General features: G+C 37.7%; 1 protein-coding gene across 5 annotated transcripts in view; it reads right to left on the reverse strand.

The window, feature by feature from the left end:
• Nucleotides 1-14,167: 14,167 nt before the first annotated feature.
• The window catches only part of LOC131026814 (uncharacterized), an 82,816-nt gene continuing 74,839 nt past the window's right edge, over nucleotides 14,168-22,144 (reverse strand). For 3 of the 5 annotated variants that reach the window (XM_057956802.2, XM_057956803.2, XM_057956801.2), the window contains 3 exons: nucleotides 16,503-16,622; nucleotides 16,325-16,396; nucleotides 14,168-14,897 (listed from right to left, as the gene is read on the reverse strand). In XM_057956802.2, the coding sequence (XP_057812785.2) occupies nucleotides 14,670-14,897; nucleotides 16,325-16,396; nucleotides 16,503-16,622 (420 nt within the window). In that variant the 3' untranslated portion in view covers nucleotides 14,168-14,669. The remainder of the gene's footprint in view (nucleotides 14,898-16,324; nucleotides 16,397-16,502; nucleotides 16,623-22,144) is intronic. The other 2 variants (XM_057956800.2, XM_057956804.2) reach the window with 2 other exon arrangements.

The following is a 22,144-nucleotide window of genomic DNA, read 5'->3' on the forward strand; positions in this document are numbered from 1 at the left end:
AAGGTTTTTAATGACATTTTTCAGTACACCCATAGAGATAGTTTTCCTCAATGCTTGTGAGTCCTCCTCAGTAATCCTACTGGGAATAATTGCTCTACATTTCTCTCTGGCTTCCTGAGACTTGAGGGAATCTTCTAAGGAGAAGAGTCCTTTGTAGAAAAGGCAAAACGCCTCTTTAATTTCTTCTATATCCACTAACTCTTTGTTTTCTACCCATATCCTATCAATCTTTTCTCTGGTTTGTTTCTGCTTAAGCATATTGAAAAGAATTTAGACCCTTTGTCACTGAATTGCATCCACTGACTTCGGGCCCTAATCATTGCACCTCTAATCTTAACCTGTTGATGCTTCTTTAGAGCATCTCTAGCCTCAGCAACTTTGTCGGATAATTCCACTTTGCTCGGGTTGTTCTAGACATCTACTTCGCTTCGGTACATTTCATCAGTAAGTGTTTTCTCCAACGATCTATAATCTTTAGCTTTTTTCTATCCAATGGTTTGTAGAAGGGTCTGCCAACTCTTAACATTTTGGTTCCAACTGTTTACATGAGATTTCAAATCCTTATTTCCTTTGTTGAGTAATCTAAGAATTTTTATGGCACCCAACACATCTGGATCCTTAAGGAGATGGGTGTTGAGGATGAATTTATCTCCTTCTTTCCCTTGTTTGGCTAGAGTGTCTCTGAACCTAATAAGAGAAACCACATGGTGATGGTCCGAGAGTGAAACTGGTCATACCGTCACAGCATTACCCTAATTATCCGGTGTAAAGGAGAATTGCTCTCTATCTACATAAAATATATCCAATCTACAATAGATTCTATGTTTTCCTCTCTAGTAATTGCACCAAGTGAACCAAATTCCTTTCACAGCCTTCTTGTTACCAAGTAGGGGGTCAAATAGTTTCTTACAATTCTTCATCCTTTCCCAATGAAGTTTCTCAGCTCCTTTCCATTCCATAGCTATACCACCACATTTATCCACATGACTTTCAATCATGTTGAAGTCTCCCCCACTAATCCATGAAATATCAGGGAGGGAGACAATCCAATCCCATAATCTGGTCATTTCCCTATAGTCATTGGTAGCATAGATTGAGCACACACCAATGACAATTTTGTTAATGTCCAATGAGGCCCACACTACTCTGTTACATGGTGAGCACCCTTGGTTAACAATGTGATCTTTCCATTTGGAGTTGATGAGAAGCCCAACTCCCCCTCTTCCTTTATCATGGTCTGAACAAATCTTAATAGAGTCTTTCCAGATGAATTCTAGATTGACCTCCAAGGTAAACTTGATTGCTTTGAATTCTTGTAACATGATGACATCTGCATCTTTATGTTGGTTAACAAACTTCCTAACTATGTGTTTCCTATTTGGTGACTCCAGACCTTTAACATTCCATGAGATGCACTTCATCATAACTAAATGAGAGCTTGTTACTCTTTAGCAGTCTTAAAATTGTTGAAACACCTGGGGAGATCTTTCTTCTCTTCTATTTTCCTTCTATTGGTTGAACCCTTATTCTTGGAGCCCAATGGTCTACCTCTTCTTCTTCTGGGTATAACCTCAATTCTCTCACTATCAGTCATCCACTCCCCTTCTTCATCAGTATATTCATCATATTGGGAGTCATCCTCAAAATCTAGATCCTTATTGGGATCAGGCTAATTGGGGGCCTCTCCACTCTCAGAACAAGGTCTGAGTGCCTTCAAACTATTACAGTTGTCTAGGGTCTCATCCTCAAGTGTTAAAGTCTTACTGAGACTAGCATCACAACTATTAGGGTCAACAACAATCACCTCAATCACACAGTTATCCTCAATTTCAACAAACTTCTTAGGGGGAAGAGAGATGACCGCTTCAGGAGTGGAATCTATAAGAGAGGGAGCTCCTATCGCATTATTAGGGGCACAAGTTAAGGCAAGCTCATAGGAAACACCCATATCTACAGAGTTCTTATGAGTAGCCTTTAAGCTCAATGTCCCACTAGGGCTCCCTCCCTTACCTAACTCACTGCTGACACCGTCCCTCTCTTCGAAATTCTTAGCTACGGATATGACATGGGCAGAGGTTGCATTCATGTTCGAGAATCTCCTTTTTGGGGGGATTTCCTGCACGTCATCTTCCATAGCCGAGGCTAGGTTGTTCACCACAGAGGTTTTATCCTCATTATGATTATTGTTATTAGGGTTAGTCGCTCTAATTTTCTCCAGAGCCAATTGTTGGGCATTTTTCCTTCTCCTTTTCCTAGGGTTTTTTCAAACCACCTGAAAACCATCCTACTGATATTCACCCATCTGTTTCAGGGCTTCTGAAATTGCAGAATGGGAAGGGGGGACTTCATTGGAGTTCCCAATATTTGCATTTTTATCAGATTCAGGAGACATATTATTTGCTCCATTCATAGCTCTATTGATCTTTTTACTAAGGGAGTCAAGTTTATCCATGAGTGGCACTTGGTTTCTGTGGACAGGTGGAGGATCATTAGCACCATTACGAGCCTTCTCCATTCCTTTATGTCGATTAATAATGGGGCAATTCTTCTGGATATGTCCCTCTTTTCTACAGAGGAAGCACACATTAATTCCTCTAAGAATTTCAATGGGGCAAGACATAGTTTCATCCCCTAATTCAATGTTTAATAAATTGGGTAGGTCAAGGCCAGGGTTGATCGAAACCAAAACCCTAGCATCCAAGTGCAGTATAAGGGAGGCCAAATTGTCCAACTGGATAGTCTTGCCAATAGGATCATTCATTTGGGGTATGAATCTCCATAGTAACAGAGGGACATTCTTAACCAGAAGCCACCTAGGGAACGAAAGTGCCAAAATTTCTTCATTGACCGCTTTAGGAGACCACCCTAGGGCACAGAATGTACATTTACTCACCGTCCAGTATTGTTTACTAATGACTTCCAATTGAGCCTTATGATCCTTGAAAAAAATAACGAATAAACCTTTTTGAATTAATCTACAAAATGAAACATGATAACCTAATTTGATATTCCAAACATTTCTAAACCAGTCATCAAGAAATTTTCGGGCCAGACATTTATCAACATCAACAACGGCAAAGAAAATAGCAGTATCTTTCAATCTATTCTTTTCAAGAGCTATTTAGTTACACATTAAATCATTAGGAATGATAGAGATGTAGCCCAAGGTAGAGTTAGGGTCCTTACCTTTTCCATGGGGGCCGCCATTATCTATTGTAACAAACCTAGCACCCTTTGCGATGGCGTCAAGTGGTTGATCAATGCCTTCTTTGAAGGTTTTCTTTTTCACATCTTCAACACCCAATATGTCTTGCGATTTGGAGACGCCTCCGGAGGAGCCATCCATAAATGCTCATTAACCCATGCACGCAGAGAGGAGCGCAGGCGACGGCAAGGAAGGACAAGAGAAAAAGAAGACTCGAAAAACAAAAAGACACCCAGGAGACAAGAGAAACTTACCTACATGGAGGAGGTCACCTACTCTCCCCCACGTTAGAGGCTACGACCCCTACAGTCTCGTGCCAAGCCCTGGATGCGTGACGTAGATGCAGGCGTAGTTGTAGACCCTCCCACAAAAAATTATTCGTAATAAATAATTTTACAAAAGCTAAGTTAATTTATATATTCTTAGAATTGAAATATCAATTAATATATACCTAAAAATTATAATTAATTGAAAGATAAATTTAAAATAAAAATCATATAAATATAATCAAATTATTAAATATTTTAAATTTAAACAATTAAAACTTTTCTTTATTAAAATATTAAAATCAAGAGTAAACTATATTTAAAAACTAAAATTATAATTTCATGCTAAAAATTACTCAATATAAAATTTTTTTTTATATTAAAGATCGAGAGTAAACAAAATACAATCAACTGTAGACAGGGGAGGTTGTGCCTCAACCACCAAAACCACCGAGGATCTGTGTTACATTACTAGAGAGTAGTTCGATGTCAAAAAAAAGGAACAGTGCAAAAAAAGGAAGTCTAGGCAATACTACAAGATGTGATCGAAAGGATCGATCCAAGTGGTCCACCCTTGGGTCCCTTCCATCCAAATCACCTTCTTTCGGTCCTGGATCTAGGACAGCATGGCAATGTGATCAGCCTCGGGCATCCTGTTGTTGTTGATCTCTTTAATCAACTTCTTTAGAGCCTCTTCAAATGAAGACTGGTTTTTCGTGAGCCTCCTCCACTCGTAGCCATCCTTCATCTCATGTACGAACATAGTTGTGTGCCCATCTTGCAGGAACCGGAGGAGCTTATGCCTTTCGACATTCATCACAGAGGAGACCTACGAGGCAGTTTTAAAAAAGGTGAGTCTACGAAGAGACTCAGTAAGACACTTGTCGTTGCCATTAAAATTGTCCTCATTTCACATCTTTCAAATGAACCAAAGGATATAAGAAGATAAGATAAACCAGAATAAGTTAGCGTCCTTTTTTAATCCATCAATATAACCAAAAATAATGTTAAGGGTATCCACATGATTAGGGATGCAAAAACCAAACATTAGCCAAACCTCCCTAGCGAAGGAGCAGTAAAAAAGAATGTGTCTACCGGTCTCAGGTAATCTACAAATGGAACACATATCAGTACTGAGGGGGTTTCTCCTTATTGGGAGTCTGTCAATAATAAGCTATCATTTAAAGCATTGTATTTTAGGGGGAATCGGGCTTTTCCATAGTCAAGTAAAGCATTTATACCAGGAGTTGTTAGGCAGATCCAAGTACCACAACATGTTAACATGATTAATAATGGAGTCATCATTGGAGATTAGGTCATAAATGGCGTGGCAATTAGTATACAAGAGCAACGCGGGCATTCTTTATCATATGATAGGTTCTTTTCTGGGTGGGAGAGAGATTGTAGGTAACGTTGAGCTCTTCCCAGCTGATTAGGACACCATTCTCAAATAAGTCCTCAAAGACCCTAATGTCGGATTTGGCCCAGAGTCTGGTCGAGCAACCTTGAGTGAGGGCTAAGGGTTTACTAGCATGGAAGAGATTCCACCAAATCGACCTTTCCCCATGGATGGTGCCATTGTTGCTAACACTAGGGCTATCAATAAGATGTCTAATGTGCTCCCAGGCCCTCCAAATGGATTTAAAAACATATGAGCCTTGCACGGAAACAGGAAAATGACCTGTCACTAGGTCAGCCAAGGGAAGGGCTTTCCAGGACTTGGCATTCTTAGGGAAGCCTCTTTCAATATTGTTTCTAATCGGGACTTTCCAGGGTTCCATGCCATCTAAGGCATGGAATATCCATTTCGCAACAAGGGCAATACCTTGGATCTTGAGATCCTTTAGCCCAAGGCCACCCCTTTTTTTAGTCATGTGACACCATTTCCACTTAACCGCATGCATTTTTCTCCCACCTTTGCCATCAGACCAAAGGTATTGCCTTATGGCTTTCTGGATATCAAGGATTTGGTAGTTATTGAACATCCAGGCGAAGGAGTAGTAGACACTATAAGAGGAGAGGATTTTCTAACAGACTTGGATTCTTCCAGCAAGTGAGAGGAATCTATTATCCCACCTATACAGCTTTTTGTTGATCTTATTCTTTATCCATTGCCACATATCTTTAAGAGAGGGAGAAATAGAGAAAGGGATGCCGAGGTACCAGACGATTTTGTTGGGGCCCCCCATTGAAACCCATAGGGAATAAGCCAGTCCGGGGGTTTTTCTTTCCAGCTAAGGAGCATGGATTTGGCAAGGGATATTTTAGCTCCAGACATGATACCAAAGTTTTTAAGCTTTTGGACAAGGTTATCTATATTTTGGGGTGAAAGTTCAAGGAAAATGGCAGTATCATCCGCAAACTGGATGTTGAGGAGGCTGGAGTCGTCAGGGATCTTAATTCCTTTGACATAGGGGGATAGAGAGTTGGCCTTGAGAAGATAGTAAAGAGCATCAGACGCAATGACAAATAGAGTGGGAGCAAGTAGGCAACCTTGCTTGATAGATCTACTAAGTTGAAAGTTCTGGGATAAGGATCCATTGACCTCAATCTAAATCGATGTGTCCCAGAGAAGGACCTTAACATATTTGCAGAAGTTAATCGGAAACCCAAAGGCTTGTAGCATCATGATGACAAAGTCCCATTCCACCCGGTCATATGCTTTTTAAAAGTACAGTAGGAACATAGTAGTGTCTTGGTTAGAGGCTCTAGCCCAATCCATGGCTTCCCAGCTCATAATGAGGTTTTCAAAGATATATCTACCCTTGATAAAGCCTGTTTGGGTGGGGCAAATGAACTTCGGGAGGAGCTTTTCAAGTCGAAGGGCTATAACTTTGGCCAAAATTTTATAGGAGACATTGAGGAGGGTGATAGGCCTCCAGTTCTTGATTAAGGCCCTATCCCCATCCTTGGGTATCCATTTGATGGTCCCCTTATTAATGTTAACACCAAGGGTACCATTGTCAAAAGCTTCAGAATAAACACCATGTAGGTCAATGGCAATCCATTCTAGATTGGCCTTGTAGAATTCAATGGGGAGGCCATCCGAGCCCGGTGCTTTGTCAGGTTTCAGGGAGTTGATAGCAGCAGTGATTTCCTCAACAGATACCCTTTGGTTGAGGAGGATGGAGTCCTCAAGGGATATCCTAGTGGGGATCATGGTTTTGCACTTGTCCCTAATGTCCTTAGCCTTGGCATTGTCTTCAGAGGTGAACAGGTTTTTGTAGAATAGTTCAAAAGCATCTTTGATACTGGGGAGGTCAATAATTTATTTATTGTTGATAATCAGCCTATCAATCTTTTCCTTGGCTTGTTTGTGCTTGAGAAGGTTAAAGAAGAATTTGGAGCCCTTGTCTCCAAATTGTAGCCAATGGGTGCGAGCCCTCACCATAGCCCCACGGATCTTAACTTGTTGGTGTTTTCTGAGAGCTTCTCTAGCAAGCACGACACTAGCAGCCCTATGAACGCAACTAGAGTTGTTTTGGGTGTCAAGTTCTAAGGAAAGGAGCTGGCTAGTAAGCGATTTTTCAGCAAATCTGAAGTCTTTTGCCTTTTTTTGCCCTATAGTTTGTAGGGTTTTTTGCTAGGAGTTCACATTAAGGTTCCATCTATCAATATGAGAGGAGAGGAGATTGTTTCGACAGTTAAGGAGTCTTATGAGATGCAGGGCAAACAGGACATCCAGATCCTTGAGGAAGGAGGTGTTAAGCATAAACTTATAGGGTTTGTTGACCTGGGTACTCATAGTATTTCTAATATTAATAAGAGCCATAACAAGGTGATGGTCGAACAGGGTCGTAGGGCAAACAGAAACAAGCCTACCTTGGGCATCAGGCGAGAAGGAGAAACTCTCTTTATTAGCGTAGAATCGGTCCAACCTGGAGTAGATCCTACTCTCTCCCTTTTGATAGTTGCACCAGGTATGCCAAAGGTCGAGGAGGGAATGTCCGAGATCCTCCAATGGATCAAACAGGGATTTATGCAATTTCAGCCCGTTCGAGTGCTCCCTTTCTAAACTATTCCACGTAAAGGGTAGGCCACCAGTTTCGTCAAAACTATTTTCAACCATATTGAAATCCCCCGCAATTATCCAGGGGATGTCTGGGAGGGATCTAAGCCAATCCCATAAGACAGTCCTATCTCTATAATCATTAGCAGCATACAAAGAGCAGATCCCAAAGTGAGTGCCCTTCAGATTGATGGAGGTCCAGACAACCCTATTGCAGGGGGAGATGCCCTTATCAGTAATGAGTTTGGACCATTTGGGGTTTATAAGGAGTCCAACACTTCCCTTGCCTCTGGGGTGATTAGAGCAGATTTTAATGGCATCCTTCCAGACAAAGTTGAGTGTAGTTTCAAGGGTAAATTCAATAGCTTTTAGTTCTTGTAATAGTAAAAAATCTGTATCCTTATGTAAGTCAGGGAGTCTTTTCATGATAAACTTTCTGCCAGGTGACTCCAACCCTCACACATTCCAAGAAATAAATTTCATCATTACTGAGAGGGGGTTAAGGAGTAGCTGCCAGCCTTAGAGCTGGAAGGATTCATAGGGGTGTCAGGAGTTGTGGGGGGATTAGTCCCTTTTTTCTTATTCTTTGAGCCAAAGGGCCTCCCTTTTTTCTTGGTCATGGAGCCATGATCCAATTGGTCTTCCTCCTCCTCGCTAGGGGAGGAACCAGTTAGGGGATCCAAGATCCCTTCCCCATTCTGGCCTAGAAGACTCAATTTACTGTATCCAGTGCAAGACTTTGATGTCGATTTGAAGGAGGGGAGCACACTAGGGAACATCTCAGGGGCAGTTGTTAATTCACTATGGTTTTTAAAAATATAAAAATATAAAAAAATCACTATGGTTTTTAATTCAACTTATATATAATTATATTATAATTATTATTTAAAAATCAATTATGATTATTTATTTACTTTAATTATTTTTATATATATAATTTAAAGTAAAATTATATTCATTATCAAATTTTTATTTATATTATAATAGAAATATATAAATCTAAATTAAAAATAAATGAAATATATTTGCACTATTCTTTCATATAATGTAATACCCATATTTAATTCTTATGAAACCAATTTGCAAAAGTAAAATTTTAAATAAACAGTTAAAATGATATAATTTTATTAGTAATAATATTTTAATATTATTACTAATATTTTATAGCGTATTTATTTGTCTTGCTTCTCAAGTTAACAAACATAATTTTAAAAAAGATGGTGTGTATTAAAAAGAGGGCACCACCATTTTTGTGCTCATTATTAATTGAAAATTAATTGCACGCATAGTGAAAATAAACAAACATATGATTTGACATTTAACACTATATAAATAATTATGTAATTTTTTTTATAAAAATTAAATGATCTACAGATGAGAAATAAATCATGTTTTTAAATATTTTTTGTTAAAAATTGTGCATATCAACTTTTGAAAAAACAAACATTTATTTTAGTTTGAAAAATTTTAAACATTGATTAGTTACCAAAGGACAATGACTAATAGCTATTTAATGTATTTAAGAACATCGTGAATAAATATTCTGCCATAGACAGGAACTAAAAATTTATTAAATACTTCTCTTTTAATAAATCAAAGAACCTAATTTTACAACATTTAAAATGAAATTCTACTTCAAAACTAATAAACATTCAAGTCAATACCATTAACCTAATTACATATCAATGTAAAGTTGCAATTTAGATAGCAATTCAAGCTTAAATTTGTTTATCTCGTCCAACATCAATGTAGTCAAAAATGTAATTCAGCGTGACATTCACAAAATTGTAAGAGATGACATCCATGAGAGAAATATAATCCATACAAACATATAAACTACAGGCGAAGAGGCTATCTCAAATTATTATTCCACAAAAAAATCCCTGCCATTTTAGGCAACTGCTTGTGTTCAAAAACTCCAATCATTATTACACAAGCCATAAGACTTGTCAAAGCTATCAGAAGTCCCTGCAATTTTAGACAAATGCTTGTGTTTCAAGAACTCCCATGTTGGTACAGATTGCTAAAGAAAATCGAGCATGCATAACCTTTCCTAGGAAAAGTAGATTAAGTTTAGTAGTTTTTCCAGATCAAGGATATCTGACCAAATTTGGAAGCGGCTACCTGCTAAACTCTTTATACACAACGGCATTTCGTATAGTTGTATCGTCTTAACCAAGAGAGAATCATAGACAAAAAATTTATCTTCCACCATGGCATAAGTAGGGGAAGCAGTTCCATGTCCAGGAAGACCCTCAAAACCATTCACCCTAGAACCATTCACCGAACTATCAAACAAATCGAATGCAGAATCCCCAAGAGCTTGAACAGGAGCAACAGCAAGGGATGTTGCCTCCACACAAAGCACAAAGGGACTACTAGGTGTGGGATGCAAAGATGCATCAGACCCATTCCACAAAGAAGTCTCAGGCACACTAACCGCAGCAATAGCCTTAGGAGAAGAACCCACAACAGGGGAAAGGAGAAGCTCATCTTCCTCCTCACCATCAATCATTCCACAACCGTACCTAGAACAATTGTGGCCCCAATTGTCCATGGCATCATCAGGAACAGTTGCTACCCCAACCACAACAATCGCAGCACCATCTTCAACAATACTACAGGATGACGGCGATGCACCAAGGGTTTTAGACTACACCCAAAGTCGCACCAGAAACTCCAAAAGCAACATCAAGGGGCGAAGACACAGTGGGGAGAAAAAAACCCTTCCTAAGGGCATGAGAAAGGCCATCCGACCCAGAGCTAGAAGCTACCAAGAAAGAATGTGCCAAAGAAACAACTCTATGTGCTTCCCTCCACATGTCTGAGAGAAAGACTTCTTCCTTGTCTGAACACCAAAGGGTTGAGCCATCATCCTCATCTGAATCCTCGCCCCCAAGTGTATCCCCTACAGAGACCCTTCCGCCAATCCCGCTCCCGCTCTGTTCCATTCAAAAATACTGCTCCCAAAAGGTCACAATGATCAATTACTTTAATACTAATGTTAAATCAAAGAGTGGACATATTTTAGAGCTCAAAAGCTATTAAAATGTTTTCCTCCAACCTCATTGGGCCTAGATTTGGCGATGGTAGATTGTCATAAAGAAAACACAAATTTCGACACGAGAATGCACGAATGTTGAGGAGCTTGAATGTGAGCAGAGGTTTGGAGTTTCACAAGGTAAGAGAAGCATAAGTTTCTAGATCTATGTCAGATTATCATTGCCATGCGATTTTCCATTTCAATTTTGCATTAACCGTAGTCCAAGAGGACACACTTCTTTGAGGCATTTCGGTAACAATCCACGTGTCTTGTTTGTGCTTTCACATTTTGTATGCATTCTGCAGGGTAATACACCAAACCTGTATATAATTCCACCAGGTTGTGCATGCATATAGAGATTACAAAACACTCCCTTCACTATTCTATCATTACAAGGCAGACATGGAGAATGTTTGCAAAGCAATACAAAAAAATCCAACTCTTGCATAATTGTTGCCTAAATTAATGTGAGGATCTTGTTGCATGCGGAATTTGCTACACCCAACTGGACAATTGCCCTTCAGATGTAAGCTTTGTTTGATTTCTTTCATTCTTTTTTATCGATCAATTTATAGCTACAAGCCTTATCAAGTATTCTGCTAAACAATTTTTAAGGTCTTGCTTTTAAAAATGAGTTGAAAGTTATTTTGGTTTTGGAAAATTTCATTCATGAATTTGTATTTAATTAGATTTTTTCCCCACTTTCACTCTAGCAAATTTACTTTTAAGGAATTTTTTGTGGGGTTTTCTTTGGATTTTAGTTATTGATATTGCACTAGAAGTTTCTATCAATTAGTTAGAATAGTCAACATTTTAGGGTGATTAATAGATTTTCTAACGTAAATATTGGACTAGTGGTGCAATGTGTCTTAGTTCATGGTATTGTCGTTTTGATTAGATCACCAGCAAAAACCCTTTAAATAATCTTCTTCAAAACTCTCTCCAAAACAGTCTATCTACATTACAAAGGTGTTGCTACTTGCAGGAAGGATGCAATACTGATCACTTGATTGTCAATGCTTTTGATTCTGGTTTTATTGGCTCTTCTCAAGAGTATGATGTCTCCTCCCGGGATGAAGTTGTGCCTCTTACTACTGTTGAAGTTGACCCTCTCACCACTATTGGTGTGGCCTCCTCCATCCCTGAGACAACCACTCCTATTGCTCTAGTTCTGCAGCTCTGATCTACTCCTATCAAATTTGCTCCTAATGTTGTTATGCTGCAACAGTAGCCTGCTGTCGTTGCTGACGCAAACTCCACAAGGCCCTCCCCGTTTGATCCTTCTTTTGATGATCCTAAAGACAGTATTGCCTAGACTATGATTTGTCACAAGTGGAAGCAACCTTGGTTTGTTTGGGATTTACACCCCTATTTTGTTCTTTTTTTGCCGCCTACAAACTGTTGTATAAAGGGTCAGCACCCTTGTTTTGCTGCTTTCTTAATCAAAAACAGCCTATCTAGTTCAGGGACTTTTTCTTCCCCATATGCATTTATGTTAGGTGAAGCATTCTTTTTCCTTAGCCAACAAAATCTAAAATTAACACCCTAGTTTCATCATTGAATGTTACATCCTCGCAACTCACTAGTTAACAAACAAAATGTAAAGAATATTTGTTCTTCTTGAGTTAGTTCCCTAGAAACTGTACCTTTTGAAGAGGATGAACACATTCAGTTGATCTTTCAAGACCATTATTTGTGATCCAGGGGGAGAGCAGTTATGATGAGCTGATATGCCAGCGTTTTGCATGATGCCATTGAGGTATTTTATGATGATTTGCCGAAGTTTAGCAGACAGATTTTGGTTCATGAATTTTCTATAATAGCCAATATACTTTTTTCTATTTGCCTGTTCTTGCGCAGTGCTATACTTTTTATTCACACTGAGTACTTTCAGCTCTTCATTATGCACTTCTACGCATAGTTCTCACAACATCCGTGAAGATAGGAACCTAACGAAAGGGTTGCAACTTGCAATCGAACCAACATGCTAAAAAAACTAACCTTGACACTGCTTTTTCCATGATGAATGAAAGTTTGTATTTGTTATGTTACTCCTATTAGTCATTGCTGACTAGTCTTATTATATTCTGAACTTTGTATTTGATCACATTATATTGTGAACTCTTTTAACTACAGCTTTATTTAATATAAAACATGCTAAAAAAATTAACCTTGACACTGCTTTTTCCATGATGAATGAATTGAATGGAAGTTTGTATTTGTTATGTTGCTCCTATTAGTCATTGTTGACTATTTTTATTATATTCTGAACTTTGTGTTTGATCACATTATATTGTGAACTGTTTGTAAGTACAGCTTTATTTAATATAAAATAGGCGGTAGGATCAGTCAAAATAGTATATTTTTGTGTCCAACAACTGGAAGTAAGCCCTGCATCCGCTCCACAATCTGTTCTCAACAGAGCTCAAACAACACCACTGTCAGGAGTGAAGTTTTCTGCAGCTAAATCATTATCTAGGTGAAAAAATCAGCAACTATAAACCATCATCTCTTGTAAAATACAATGGATTTACAACAACAATGATGGGAAATTTTGTCAAAACTTTTTTTTAGAAGAAAGTACCTATTATTGGCTTGATTTTACTGCAGAGGCATGCCCAAGCCTTTGTTCCTCATTCAAATAAGGTTGAAATAGTTCATTTTTTATCTTTGATGGATCAATACAACATTCAGATCCCAGTATGTACATTATCAATATCTGCTCGTATTTAGATTGTAAGCAAAATTCGTTTCTTTTGATCACAGGAAATCATGGTTTAAAAGATCTACCTAAAAGGAGAGAGGCTACTAGAGAAATGACATTTTGTGTGTCTACTGTAAACACTACTGTTTTTCAATAATCCTAGCAGTGTTTCTCAGTGTTCCAACTTCCAGACTAGGTGCTTATTCTGTCAATGGTTTCGAAGGATGCAACTACTGCATCAATAAGAATATTTGTATTTCTCTTCCAATGTTGCAAGTACACGAGAATCCACTCATATGATATAAGCAGGTGGTCCAAAAGGGAGACCCACAATTAATAGTTTTACTTTTGATAGTAAAGAAACTGCACGCATATCTAGTCAAGCTACTAGAAGCCTTTGTGTAGGTAATAAAGAGCATATTTAGATCACTTCCAGTATGTCCAAAACATTAGCAAATATTATATCATCAATTTCAAAGAGTAACAAATTAACGTCAGTCATTGGGAAATGTTATTTGCCTGTCCCATTATAATCATTTAGATCCTCTCAAATACTCAATTGAATTAACAAAACCTGCAAAAACACCACCAATCCCTCTCACACAAGCATTGCACAGAAAGAATCAGAGAGGCTTTTGTAAGGCTCAACACCAGAGGACAAGAAGCTGAATCTGCATTAGGTGTAGTTTCAAAAGGATTCAAAGAAAGAAAAGGGTCACTCTAAAAAATCAAACATACTCATCATCAGGACCATTGTAGATGACATGTTCGATAACATACTTTTGCAGCAAACTAAGAAATAACATACTTTTCCAAAACCACTCCGCCAGTATTTGACAGGAACTAAGCTGCAGTGCAGCCCTTGTTTAGGAGAAGATATTTTATAAAGTTATACATTAAACTATCAAAACTGACAAATCATTAAAAGTAGAGGCTCATGTATTTTGTTGAAATTTTAATTTTATTAATTTAGCATCATATGCGATATTTTGTTGAATTTTACCTTATGATCAAGAAATGGAATCTTAAGGTACCAGCATCCTTTCCCAAGAATGCATATTTGGAAATCACAAATTATAATCCGTTTGTTATCTATCAGAACAAATACAAACATGCCTTATTGCATGCCAAGTAGTTGGGAAAATAAAGATTAGCCAAGGAAGTATTCACTTGCCACCATTTAAGCCTGACCAGATAAATGTCTGAATAACAATATGGTAATGAACTCTCTTGTGAGCTTCAATAAGAAAATGATCAATATTGTGGAGAACTCCTTCACTATCATTGCAAGCTTTGATTCGTTGTGGATAGCAGGAGCAAAAATGAATTATCACCACCTTTATGAAATGGGTGATAAAAAAATCATTTCAATCTGTTACTTTGGGAAATGGATACACCTTCAAGGATATTTCTCAAATTGAACTGAAAAAGACTTGCCAATATCATTGTATTCTTAAAGATTTCCTAGCCATTTCCAATGCCCCGTCCATTGTCTTGTTGCCACCAATAAATCCACTACTGTGAACAAACACACAACCATCAATGCCAGCTACCTCTGTAAGCTCATCATCTCTAAGTCCTCGCCATCCTAATGGCAGGGGTTTTCGACTATCAAATTGACCTGGTGCAACTGCAACAGCCTGTACCCTCCAAGCCAAACTTCTATCATCCTGCAAAAAATAGAAATTAAATGTAAAATAAATAGGTAACAATTTTGCAAATACTCAAAGTAATAACAGCTAAAAGCTGCCACTTATTTGAACCATAATAAATTTGAAAAATGAAATGCCACAAAGAATGGATTATCATCAAGAACACACATGGCAGCCCAACGAGTAAAAATTTTAAGAAATCAAACACGGAATCCATTCAACTTAATTTCACATCCAAAACAAACCATTTAATCACAAATCTTGTGGCTGAGGGATAGGTTGAATTGAGATGTTGCATACCAGTGATCAACTTCTTGATATTTTTTCTAAGGCAATTTCAAAAGGAAAATTGAAAATGTTTAAGGCAAACGATGGGCATTTCCACATTAAGCATCAAGGAACGATGGGCATTTCCACATTAAGCATCAAGGGGAAGACTGAAGGCATTAATGCTTAAAAATGCAACATAATACCCAATGTGCCAGGTGTTAAAAATGTTTTTTTAATTGCTTTTTAACCTTTTGACAAATGTTTGTAAACAGATTGACATTTGTCTTTTATAACAATTTTTCCTTCTCCACATTGTTAATGGAACTTTCCTGTGCTAGCAGCATTTCAGAGTTCAGACATTAAAACATTGCAACAGACATTCTTAAAAAAGAACACTTTTTGGAGCTGCCAGCATTATAATTTTTCTATCCTGCCTGCTGTTTTGTTCAGACCAATGGATGATATTTCTCCTATGTTGGCTGGGCTGGCTGTGTGAGGTCTGATGTCTTTTCTGAGGCAATATCCCAGGTGATTATATTCAATAGCTCGCTATATATTCTAACCCAGCCATAAATATCTATGTACAGAATTTAATAATTGATTGGTAGAGTTTTTGGTGTAGCAAACTCAGTAGCTATTTGCACGAATTTTTAAGTTAAAAACCCTTTTAAACTCTTCTAGTTTATATGCATTGAATTAAATCTGATAAGATGCATTAGAACTGTTTAATGTTTGTTATTGGTCCTCTCTTCCAATGCCAACAATACTTGCATTAATTTTTCAGTTTAAAAACCCTTTAAAATCCTTCTAGTTTATATGAATTGAATTAAATCTGATAAGATGCATTAGAATTGTTTAATGTTTGTTTCTAGTCCTCTCTTCCAATGCCAACAATACTACATTGAAAATATATCTCACAAGTTCCTATCTTACAAGATTTGGCTTTATTAGACACTAGAATAGCTTGAGAATAGTTGAGATTGTCTACATGCTGGAAAGAAAACAAAGCGATATGGTACATGAAGTTGAAGAAATAAGATAAGTCATTTTTTCCAGACTGTTCAAGATATCACATGGGATTTTTTTCTGTTTTGAATCTCTGAATTATGTAATCAAGTCAATCAGGCATTTCCAGGAACAAGAAAAAGGAACCCGATGGGCTCATGAGGCCATACCTGATATAAGACATACTTAAGTAATGGATCCACATTCAATTCCTGCTCAAGCTGAAAAATATGCTCTTTCCACTGTGAAAATAAAAAATTAAATCACCAGGACAAGCATAGATCTGAGAACAAAAGCAAAAGTCTTTTTAATAAAATGATAGCTTTAACACCTAATAAAATTACTTACTGGACAATATCTCTTTAGTAACATTATCTCTCCACTTGGATCAATGTTGTTCCGCAACTTAATGCAGTCTGCAACAATTGAGCGTCCAGGTAACCAAGATTTGGCATAATGGTGCAACATCTGAAATAAGAGAACAAATACTTAGCCCTTAAAAATATGCATTTTCTTTAACGTTGATTAAGTTGCATGGAGCTTTCTTCTGTTTTTTTATCTTTTTCTGTTTGTTACAAAATGTTATTGACTTCAACAACAACTTACAAACTATGTTAGCAGATTCATAGGCCAAGCCACCGGATTTGGGATCCAGTTCAGTGCAGCACAGATCTGAAAGAAATATTTATTATAATATAACTAGGCAGGTTTGATTGGATAATCTTCTTTCTTTAAATTTGAGAAGTTTGAGAGGCGGGGAAGAGGAGTCAAAGGTTACAAATAGAGGTAGTTCCAGCATTAAGCGATTCCAGTGAGTCAATCAACTTGAATTGGTGAGCAATTGTCTCTGGACACTGCCTCTGCCTCTGCCTCTGCTACAGATAAAGAATGCCACTTTGATCTATTTTTTCATTGCTGAAGTGTGGCTCACGAAATAAATTATCAGCAGTAGATAAGCAGATATCTATATAGGGCGCTCCTCCCTATATATTTATAATATTAATAGCTTATCAGTAGTGGATCAGCTGAAAACTAAGCTGTCGCCAGGCTTATCACCTTCACACTAATAGCATCATTAGCTAAATACAATTCCTGTGGATCATAAATATGAGAAGCACTTTATAGCATAGACAAATGTGTAGTGATGATACCTTTTTCAATCTCTGTTTTCAATTTACTTACCAGATCAAGGCTCCTGACAAAAAAAATAGCATTTGGTCTCAAGAAAGCTATTGAATATCTAAAATATACATTATGAGACTCACCAAGGACTCAGCCAGATTTGCAAGTCTGAATCCAAGGCAATCCCAAAAAGTCGCAGTGCCCAAATCAGACTTGTAAAGTCCAGGCAAAGCATTCATGACTCTTGTGCCTGGACTCAGCATGTCTGCAAGACAGTGGTGGAAAAAAATATCATTTTCAATCCTTATTTACCACTAATTGATGTGTACCAAAATGAGGAAAAAAGCTAATCATTAGATGAAAACACTTTAGCAAGTTTCACACAAAGAAATCACCTCAACAACTCGAATCACCACAATCAAGTTCTTCAATGATGTTAAATCTAATGATACTACTAGCAAGGCAAGTTACTTATTGAGCAATTTAGTCAGCAGCAAAAAATAACTCACACATGCTGGTCACAATTTGAAACCTTGCTTCGGCCAATCATCGTGAACGAAACACCACCATTTGAGGGCCTTTGTTTTGCAAGCATAGAGATTCACGAATGCTTAGAGAAAGGTTCAACACCATGTACAACCCAAGGTGAGCCCAAATGGAAGTAACAATTACTCTGATTACACTAATTCCTCTAGTATCATTTTTGTAAAGCCTCAAACTGATCGTAAATTGTCTCCAAAGAAAGAGCAGCAATCTAGGCAAAATGAGAGCAAGATTCTACAGCAAGACGACAAAGAAAAGAGAAGCAAAGAATGTCACTTCACAAGAAAAGAAGAAAAAATAGGGAGATTACCTACTTCACCACTAGCCAAGCTCAAGAAAGGTAAAGGAGAGTGTGGGTAAACAAGGTAAAGAGTCCATCTTCTGTTCCATTTGCAAGAAGAAAGAGCATGTTGCACAAGAATATAGGATTCTTGTTCCTTGCACTAGTTTTCAAAGAACCATTGTAGAATGATGTACAAAGCAAACGCCACTAAGGAGCATATGTTCCATAGCAAGAATGAGAAAAGAAGCAGCCACTCACTAAAACAAAGGGAAAAGAAAGGTCAAGACACGCTCAAAGGAAGTAACAAACAAGTAGATTTCAGTACATGTAAAACTAACTACTACTTTTCTCATGCAACCCTTGAGTGTGTTATGATGGCAAGTGTTGGAAGCTTCATCCAAGTTTCACCCAAAAAATGCAAAAGCAAGAGTGCAGCCACATGGGGAAGAGAAGCACACCAAAACACCAAGTCTAAGGAGAAAACAGCTCTTACGTAGGTCAACACCAGCATTGAATGGTAAGGGTACATCAGTTGATACTCACTTGATTTTTACATAGGAGAAAAGGGTGAGTTGCTTTTATTTTTATAAGCATATAATTAGCACTTCAAACTTTTTTATTGCATTGAGCTGTGTTCAAATTTTTAACTCCATTTGTAGAGCAAGCAAGCAACATGATGACTTCCTAAGGTTGAGAAGGCTAAACAAGTATACTAGGTATACAAGAAAGGACAAGCAAGAAGAAAACTTATGAGTGAAATGGATAAATTTCAGCCTTTTTCTTTCTTGCAACATTGTTGATAAATGGTCACATGCACTTGTTGTTTGAAAGCAAGGAAGGGTAAGTGTGATGATAGTTGCATGAGGGTATTAGTCTTCTAGCAGTTCTATTCCACTTGAATGGGCAAGTATGGATAGAACAAAGAAAAATTAGAAATTACGTAACTTGGGAAACAGTATCATATATTGTTTGGGATTGGCTGTTGTAAGCAGCACTATAAATATTCTTAGTTGTCATAAGTGTACATATTTCAATTCCATGACAATGAAAATATTATAGCATGTGACTTCTTTCACTTCTTGTATGATATGGCAAGGAGAGGAAACTAATACCACTTGACTGAGAAAGTAGGAGAAGCATCTTGCTCATCATAGCTGATCATAGTGCAGCCAAGACCATGACAGTGGCAGGTTTTCATTATTGTATTATACACAAACACTTCTCACAGCAGTAGCAAGAGCATATTTGTAGATGAAGACTCTTTTGCAATTCATTGTAATATTGTAAGTCATATTCATATATAAATTGATAAAATAAGGAATCCATAATATCTTTCATAACATTGTAATATTACCTTCAATAGCATGGACGATCACACATACCAGCATAGTCACATTGTATGTACACAGCAACGACACCGCAAACCAAAAGTATAAATGGAATTCAATTACACAGGCATAAAACAGGAATAAAAGGCAAATTAATAGATGTTAAAATACTCATAAAAACAAGGAAAAATAAACTGCAAATGTTCGTTCATGCTAAATAGAGTGCACAAAACAAGAAACAAAGTCCAAACACTTAAATTATAATTCTCATTAAGTTCTGACCGAGGATACACGGGGATGCATCCCCAAGGTCTTTTGCCCATGTTCCCACATTTGGGAACATGTAGGGGATGGGGGACAGCTTAGAGACGTTTCACAGCCATCCCCAAAAAATTCAGAACTTCGGGGGCGTTTCCAAAACAGGGGGGTGGCTTGGGGACAAAGTGAGGATGGCTGGCCATCCCTAGGACACATTGTGAACACCTGAAATGTCCCCGTCCTAGGAACGACCAGCTGTCCCCTTTTTCCAATGCTCAAAAAACATTATAAAAGACCTGTTGGTGTACGTTTTATCATATTCCGAACATTAGAATAAAATACCCAAGGATACTCTATCCTCTCTTAAAAAACCACCACTTATGCTAAGGTTGCAAGAAGACGATATGGTGATTCCAAGGTTTCTTTGGTCAGGTCTTGACATGTGGATAAGTTCAATGGGCGTTGTGATATGCTGGTAATACACAAAGGGACCTACGCTTGGCTCATTCAATTCACAATGGAGGTTTATTGTTTGTGGGTTTTGGATTGTGGACTTCATCAAAACTGAAAAGGAGATATGGTTTAGAAATTCTAATCTATTCCTAAGAATTCAAGAGACGGTAAAGACTGGGTGAAACTAATAACAACACTTTGTTTCGCCACACTTAGGACAACTACGCAAAGCATGTGCAATCTTCTAAGGTTGTGCTCAAGATTTTCACACTTACAAATAACACCAACAATTGAACAATATTACTCAAAGTAGAAGTTAAGCATCCACATCAAAAGCTCAAGCTAACTTTCCAAAACATGGGGGTGGCTTGGGGACAAAGCGAGGATGGCTGGCCATCCCTAGGACACATTGGGAACACCTGAAATGTCCCCGTCCCGGGAACGACCAGCTGTCCCCTTTTTCCAATGCTCAAAAAACATTATAAAAGACCTGTTGGTGTACGTTTTATCATATACCGAACATTAGAATAAAATACCCAAGGATACTCTATCCTCTCTTGAAAAACCACCACTTATGCTAAGGTTGCAAGAAGACTATATGGTGATTCCAAGGTTTCTTTGGTCAAGTCTTGACGTGTGGATAAGCTCAATGGGCGTTGTGATATGCTGGTAATACACAAAGGGACTTACACTTGGCTCATTCAATTCACAATGGAGGTTTATCGTTGGTGGCTTTTGGATTGTGGATTTCAAGAAAACTGAAAAGGAGATATGGTTTAGAAATTCTAATCTATTCCTAAGAATTCAAGAGACGGTAAAGACTGGGTGAAACTAATAACAACACTTTGTTTCGCCACACTTAGGACAACTACGCAAAGCATGTGCAATCTTCTAAGGTTGTGCTCAAGATTTTCACACTTACGAATAACACCAACAATTGAACAATATTACTCAAAGTAGAAGTTAAGCATCCACATCAAAAGCTCAGGCTAACTTTACATATCAAATGAAAATCATCCATCCAACAAAAGTATGAGCAAAAAGTTTCACCAATCTAAACTATCAAATCCTTCATTCTTCTAACATACATGAAATAAAATCTAAACTATGATGAGGGATAAGAACCATGCCAACTCCAAAATAAAAGAGGTAATCACCATCAATTCGAACAATGCATTACTTATTACTTTGGCGATTGTATGCAACAATTGCTTATCTCAACATGTTTTGCAACATGCTCCCATGATTTACAAATGAGGGGTGAGTTCAATTAATAGGCTCCCCAATTACAATTAAATGGCCAGGATTGATTTCTAATCAACGACCGAGATTAAAACAACCTAACCCTAATTAGGGTTTCCCAAAATAGATCAAATATCCGTCGAATGAGAGACAGGTGGCAAAAGATGCTATCTTTTAGGATTGCACCCCCTTCTTCTGCTAAGAGGTAGTGTGTTCAATGAACCTGGACATGTTGACTTGAATTCCCCAATTTGTGTCGAAAATTTTGCCTGTATGGAAATTTTTCTGGAATACTCTTCTTGCTGCCAATTTATATTGCACGTGGGAGCTTGTCTTTGACTCTTCAAAAATGAAATCCTTCAAGAAATCTGGAATTTTTTTCCATTCTTTCGCCGAGTCTAAAGACTTTTCTTTCTTGATGCCCGAAGACTCTTTTAGGTGCCTTGAATTTGGAGAAGAATTTGATTCATCTCTTCTTTATTTTCTTCTTTGTTCTTCTTCTTTCTTCATGTTTCCTCTCCAACATTTAGTCAAAATTTGATTCTTTTGGTTGTGGAAAATTCCACACTTAGCCATCTTTCATGTATCAACCCTTTATCCACTCGTTCGTTTGATTGACCCTTGATTTCATGTGCTTGTCAAATTTATTTTCCTGCTCGACTGTTGGTCTGATTTCATGTGAATTTGTTAAAATTAGTCTTTCCTCATAGCGTGTCGGCTTGATGGTCTTCTTGTCTAATGGATCAAATTTGAGGTCCCTG

Source organism: Cryptomeria japonica, chromosome 1 (assembly GCF_030272615.1).
Source record: "Cryptomeria japonica chromosome 1, Sugi_1.0, whole genome shotgun sequence".
Taxonomy (NCBI): Eukaryota; Viridiplantae; Streptophyta; class Pinopsida; order Cupressales; family Cupressaceae; genus Cryptomeria; species Cryptomeria japonica.